Below are 7234 nucleotides of genomic sequence, written 5' to 3'. Positions count from 1 at the left end.
AAGTGGGACAATTAGCATTATTACACATGATAAATCAGTTAAATCTCTTTGAAGTATACTCAGAACCCCCATACAGAGCCTTTATCACTTCCTTTGCATTTATTTTAGGAGTCATCATGCCCCTGCATACTTCTGATTCAAAAATACAATATTCTAGTCAATTCCTTTTGAATTAGGCTAGCGAAATTGCTTGATTTATTGTTTTTCAGAGGCTAAAATACCCCATAATTAGCCTCTTCCCACGACTCACAATATTTAGATCCCAAATAAACGACGATTGTTTCTTAATGAATAGATACTCCTCTATTCAGAAAAATCAAAACCAATCCAAACAAATGCAGATAGTGTAACAAATGGCCCTTTAAAAATGACTAATATTCAAAAAAGTTCCAAGTCTGCTTTCAATGGTTCTGATAACCCCCAAGCATACCCTTTAAAGTTCAATGCCAGAGCTTCAAATTTCGTCTGGTTAGACTAGATAGATGAAGAAATGTAAAAATCAAAATCATATATCAGCATCTTTAATAGAACTCTGGAGAGAGCGATCCGAATTTCGTGAATTTCCAGGCAAAAATTCTCCAATTATTGAGGGTCTCCATGGGGGGTTCCAGAACTCCTTAACAAAAAAGAGCTGGAGGGTTTTAATCATATGGCTGGTGATAGTTCCCCATACCTATCCTATGTACAAAATATGAGCGGATTTGGCCGACCCCCATCTTCCGGCCACTGCCTGGTTTTCTCATGCAATGACTCTTAAGCATGTATATATACGAATTGTTATGCCTGTTGATGTAATATATGTTTTTAATCATGACTTGAATTGTAAATGTCGTAACGCAATTCAGCCGTTGTGGCTGCAACGTTTGTGGTATGGGTTTTTGAACTAAATAAACCATTCATTATAACTTTGGACGCTTTGGTAATTTTACTCTCTTCAGGCGTTGGTGACGAAATTAAGTAAACAGAAATAAGAATATAATTTTATGATATTTTAGCTTTCTTTGGACAGTAAAATTGCGATAATGTGTACTTCTCATCTCATAGGGTACTATCTAACACAATCATTCCATGTTTCCACTGAAAACCCGGCTTACGCAATCAATGTGGTCTCAGGGGAATCATGGGAAATGCAGACGACAGTGGTGTTGACGTTGTTTTTCTTAGGTTGGTTTTCTACAAAACAAACACTCAGAGACCCACGTATTTACTGTTTTGTAAAGCTTCATTCGTTGTGTTTGTGGCAGTTGTGTCAAATTTTGGTACATGTCGTTTATTTCCGAGTGGCACGAGCCGCTGCAATGCAATGACCCTCTTTCCAGCGCCATTGTTATGATTGGTGAAAATGACCGATATTTTCTTTTTCGACAAAACGATAAATAGATCTATACCTTGCATGCAAATAACACCTGTATGCATTGACTATGTTTATTTCCCTTTCTAATTAGCGAAGTTAGTGGCAACAAACACGGGGTACTTTTGCATAGTAAGATCAGCAAAAAAAATCCGTCCGAAGTTAGGGCACGTCCGTAGTTAGGGCGACCCCCGTTACATTATAAAAATCATGACGATGCATCAACCGGTTCTTGAGTTATCCTCTTTTGAATGTTATTAATTAAACGCCCCTGTAGTTCCAGAGAAAACTCGCGTCACTTCTTCCCCAGCACAAGAGCTATCTATCATCCGAATTTCATGACCCTAGCATGTCCTGATCAAGAGATATTAAAACAGGAAGTTAGGCTGCAGTACCATAACAAGCCGCTAGGGTGCCCAAAATCTAATCATTTCAAGGACTCATCAAGACCTACCCACCTACCAAATATGAAGTCAATACATTTAAGTCTTCTCAAGTTATCGTGTTTACAGACAGACACACACACACACACACAGACGAATGCCTCTGGAAACATAACATTCTTGACGAAGGTAATAATAATGAAAACTCATTTGACTGCCAGGCCATATTCGTATTGAATGCAGATCATAGATCAACAGCTAACACCTTAGCCTGGATGCCAGACTGTTCTTAGGGCCACAGCCAGCCCCAAGTTAGACTCTGGTCAGGGTCTAACCAAGGACATTATACTACAGTAACTAAAGTGGTCTGTGTTAAAATTCCCTTGGGGACATGTTGACCCTGGAGCCGAGGAGCTAGCCTAGCCTGTACTAGATCTAGCAACAGTCTGGCACCCAGGCTACCAACACGTCAGCTGTAGTCATGTGTGATGTAGTGTGCACACTTGACAAATCTTATGTCATCACAATAGTATACTCTCACAGTTTCCTTGGTCTGATTCTGCACATAAGCGACAATGGACTTCAGCCAACAACAGGCCTTGCTGAAGGAACGCCAGAGGAAGTTTCAGGAGTGTCTGGGTGCAGAGATGGAACATTCCAGCTTGTACGGTTTCCGACTCCCTTCCCGTAAGTTTGTTGTTTAGGTTTTGATCGTACATTTAGAAATAATGTTGACATCAATATTGACAGTTATCAGTGTAAATGATTTACTAGAAAATGTCTTACATGCCACTTACCGGTCCCTTGACTGGGGGTCACGGGTAGTGGGGGCTCTGTGCAGCTGAGCACACTACGTCCCTCCATACCGTGTGCCAGCTGGCAAGGGGCTGGCCAATCCACTCCATAAAGCCTCGGTCACAACCCGCCGTACGTGCTTTTGCGTGCTGTCTACGTGCAAAAACGTGGGCAAACGTAGGGCATCCGTGCGTGGTGAGTGCCACCTCCGTACGGAATCCTACGGATTTGGGAACACGCAGACACGCCGTGGAACTTTAAGTGCAAGTAAAACTTTTTCTAGGGGTGGTCTGCGGATTCACCACCCGTGCGTGCGAGTACGAGCAACGCGCGTGCCCCGTACGTGCCGTACGGAAGAAACACGTGTGAGTACGGCCTCCTTACGGTAAAGTTGCAATCGCACAGAGATCGTACGCTGTAAGCACGTACAACTCACTTACCACTTGCGCAACGTACGATGCACGCAACCGCTCAAGGCCAGACGTGGCGTGCAGACCACACTCTTACACCTTGCAAAACCATACGAGTGACGTGCGAGTGACGTGCGAGTGACGCCACTCCTTCCACACGTTTTCAGAAAAAAACGTAGCAGACGTAGCCTCCCGAAAAACGTACGGTACGGACAAAAAGCACGTATGGCGGGTTGTGACCGGGGCTTAACTCAGCAGGACGGTCTTTTCATGAATGAGAACTCTAGGAAAATGTCACCATAACTTCCCTCAAGGCAAAGAATCTGTTGCTCCCTGCCTTTACTTTTAAATTTTTCACCTTTTCTGGTATAAACCAGTATGTCACAAGCATAGTTGATATTTATGTACATATGTAAAGAGTGCCAGTAGTTACGTAAAGTATTGTAATAATTACGTACAGAGCACCAGTAGTTGTGTGTACAGTCTTGTATGTTGTGATAATAGAAAAATTAAGTTTGTAAAATCCAGCACAATTCAGTCGCACATGTACCTGATGTGCCAGTTTGATTTTACAATAGAAATGAAAGTTAAAATCTTTTTTACAAGATTATTTGTTTATTTGCAGCAGTTTTATTTGCAGTTTTATTTGTTTATTTGCAGCATTAAATTGAAGCAGTTTTGTTGTTCCCCCTGATTAGGTCTTCCACTGTGCAGCACCACATCTATGGATGTGAATGTGTCAGACCTGGAGGACCTGTCTCTGGACGACATGTCCAACCCTGGCAGCCTCGGAGCACCGGATGACCTTGAATATGACTTTGACGATGCAGATGTTTTTGACGTTGTTGATTTTGAAGAGCCAGACATGGAGAAGGGGGGAAGAGGTGTGTCTGTGTTTAGGTTGCAGTCAAATTCTCCATCTGTCATACTCTCCCGATATAAAATAGGACAACTATTTATGATAATTTATCTACATTTTACTTCTGTGTTATAATTTGTTCGTCAGGCCATATCAAATTAATTTGTTGGTTCTCTGTTTTTTTTTTTTGTTTTTGTTTTTCAGAAAAATATGAAGCGACAGGGTTAAAACATAAAAATGCTATGGTAGGAGCCGTGAAGGTTTATAAGTCAAACAATCAATGGATTTAACTAAACCAAAGCATTTATTGGTGGAAAAACTGTAACAACTAGAAAGACAAGGACTTTCTTTAACTGTTGGAGCTAACATTTTTTTCAGATCCTGAATATGTTTTCTTTTGCAAGACAGAAACAAAAAAAACAAAGCAAGCGAATCCGAGAACCAATTGATCCAATTAAAACTGGTTTGGCCTCAAATCCAATGGTAAAATCCCACTTTAGAGAAGTGGTCTCTGTGGTGCAAGCAGCTGTGGCGGTAACGGAAAGGATTAGATCCGTGTGGTGTTATGTACAATGTATTAACGTACATTCGATCATCAATCATACTAATGTTGTATGGTACTGTATATTTCAGACAGCTCTGATGGCCTGGCAGCTTGTTGTCAACAAACTGACAGGCAGATTCCTAGATCGGGATCAGCCCTGAAGGACACAGCCTTGAACATGGCCAGACTGCCAGCTCCAGTCACGGACAGCAGCTGCTCACACCGACCAGCCTCTCTCACACAGCCACGGACCTCATCTCACCAATCAACGAACATCTCTCAACAGCTGGATCTGACACAAGACACCTGCTGCCCACCCGGCCAATGCGAAGGAGCGATTCAAACTGAGGGTGTTACGAGTAACCAATCAGCAAGAGCCTGCCAGCAGGGATGCAATTATCGAACCCAGCTGGATAACAGAGAGACACCTTTACAAAACCCTGTTACAGAAGTGAGCACCAACAACAAGGTTCTAGAAAAAGAAACACTTGTGTAAGAGATCCAAGATCTTAGAACTGACTCCTCCCTTCACCAATCATATCTGAAATCAGAAGTATGGCAAACGTTGGCTGTGAAAGAACAGATTACATCAATCAATTTCTTGATAAAATGTTGCAATGAGAATTGTTGCATGCAACAGATAAAAAGTCATTATTAATTCAACCAAGGACAAGACAGCAATGTTGAAACATCGTATTTTCGACTCAAAGACCCTTTTTGGAAATAGAAATTAATAGAACAACAATATGAAGAATGAAATAGAAATTGATGTTGAACAGCAGACAGAGAAATCAGTGATTTGGTGCACGAGGCTACAGGCAAGATAGAATGGTGACATTTTGTCTGGGTTTGACTGATATTGTTGCATTTTATTACATTAATCTCTTTTAGTCATTTGCAGCACTGAAAGTAAATGAAAGCTGGTGCCATGTTTTGGATACCTCACTAAAAATGCAGACTTAGCTGCTCTTCTTGTTATGTTTTGGGCATATGCACAATTCTCCTAATGTCTACTGTGATACTGTTGTACAAAAGTTAATGATTTCCTGTACATTTTTGCACAATAATAGCGTGGGAAACAAAGTATCAACATTTTTGGTTTAGCCTTTTATCATTTTAACGTCAATACATAAGCATAGCATTGTAGAGTTAGATAAATATATGTAGCCAACAATAAACTTATTATTTAGGCTGGCATCACATTACATAATGACCTTGTTTAAAACAAAAGCTAAGGTATACGTAGTAACATAGCCTTTTTAGACCGTAGGGTCAGTGGGTTGGAAGGCGGAGCCCATCGCTCTTGTTCCACTGCCGTTTACCTCCCCAACCGAAGTCAGGTACCCATTTTTACACCCGACTGGAGTGAAGAAAGTCGCGTGAAGTGCTTTTCCACAGGACACAACATCTAGCCACGGGAATCGAACCCGTGACCTCTTGATTTGGTGTCCGCTCGCCTTGGCCACTCGGCCATGTACGTCACGTTTTGAACATAGTGCCTTATAATATATGGCTTTCCAGAATTCGTTTGAGGTGATTCTTGTTTGTATACAAGTAATGAAATCTTGGATTGCAGATGGACTGCAGAGCGTTCCTGATGGTTAAGTAAAAAATTACTTCAGTAGTATTCTGACTGCAATAAACCTGTAACATTTTGTGTGGTATAATAAAGTGCTTTTGAACTGCTTTTGAGTGTTATGGGTGTGTATGCGAGTGTGTACATGTGTACATGTGTGCGTGCACGTGTATACATGTGTGTGCGTGTATGCGTGTGTGTGGAATGAAAGCTAGGTATTAAACTAAACTAAACTCATTTCTTCCTGCATTTAAAATAAGGAATCTGGAATTCGACTCCAGAAATAGCTGTTCTGTTTCTTTAGATAGCATTTTTGTGAATGAATAAAAAAATAATCGTAATGACAACTTGACATTGAGTTTTGACTAAACAGCAGTTCTATCATACACTAACACTATTTTGATACCCCCCCCCCCTTCCCCAACTACGTACATGTACCCTCCGGAAACATATCTTTCTCATAAAATCGGGATGATATTATTGACGAAATACATTTTATTTCAAACTGTTCATTCCATAACAACGCTCGAAATGAATTGACTTTTCAAACTTCTACAATTTATCCCAATTTCTCTAAACTTACAGACCAAGAAAAAACTATTCTTCTTTTAACTTCCCAAAACCCACAAATTTTGGAAAAGGTAGGACATATGTAGTTTTAGACATAGTTATAGTTGTAGACAGCCACCTTTATCATGTAGACTTTAGTTATTCTATACCCTACTCCATTGTTCTTTTATGTTTTGTAATTTGCATTTAGAAAACAGAGGTCCTGAAGGTCAACAACAAAACCAGAATCCCTATTACAGTAGGGGGAGAGACCATCAAGGAGGTGGAGTCTTTTGTGTACCTGGGGAGTGTGATGGACCAGCAGGGAGGCACGGAACAGGATGTCTCAGCCAGGATAGGCAAGGCCAGAGCAGCCTTTGTCACGCTGAAGAACATCTGGGCCTCCAGGGAAATCCACATGGACACCAAGGTACGCATTTTCAACTCCAACGTCAAGTCAGTCTTGCTGTACGGGGCAGAGGCATGGAGAATGAACAAGTCAACACAACACAGGATACAGACGTTCATTAACAACTGCCTCAGACGCATATACAACATCAGATGGCCGGAGAAGATCCGAAATGAAGAACTGTGGAGTAGGGCAGGACAGGAACCAGTTGCCATACAGATCCTGAGAAGGAAGTGGAGCTGGATCGGGCACACCGTCAGAAAGCCAGCTGACAGTACCACCAGGCAGGCTCTGTCCTGGAACCCCAAAGGGAAAAGAAGGAGGGGCCGTCCCAGAAACTCCTGGAGGCGAGACACAG

General features: G+C 41.6%; 1 protein-coding gene across 1 annotated transcript; it reads left to right on the top strand.

Moving 5' to 3' along the window:
• The first annotated feature begins 2280 nt into the window (after window positions 1-2280).
• Window positions 2281-5839, top strand: LOC109475927. The gene is made up of 3 exons (XM_019776741.1): window positions 2281-2421; window positions 3638-3823; window positions 4432-5839. The coding sequence occupies exons 1-3, from the start codon at window positions 2310-2312 to the stop codon at window positions 4836-4838; spliced, it is 705 nt and encodes a 234-aa protein (XP_019632300.1). The 5' UTR covers window positions 2281-2309; the 3' UTR covers window positions 4839-5839.
• Window positions 5840-7234: the final 1395 nt, after the last annotated feature.

The sequence above is a fragment of the Branchiostoma belcheri genome, unplaced genomic scaffold, assembly GCF_001625305.1.
Source record: "Branchiostoma belcheri isolate BF01 breed outbred unplaced genomic scaffold, Haploidv18h27 scaffold354, whole genome shotgun sequence".
Taxonomy (NCBI): Eukaryota; Metazoa; Chordata; class Leptocardii; order Amphioxiformes; family Branchiostomatidae; genus Branchiostoma; species Branchiostoma belcheri.
The sequence above is the reverse complement of the archived record's forward strand: the minus strand, read 5'-3'. Positions and strand labels throughout refer to the sequence as shown.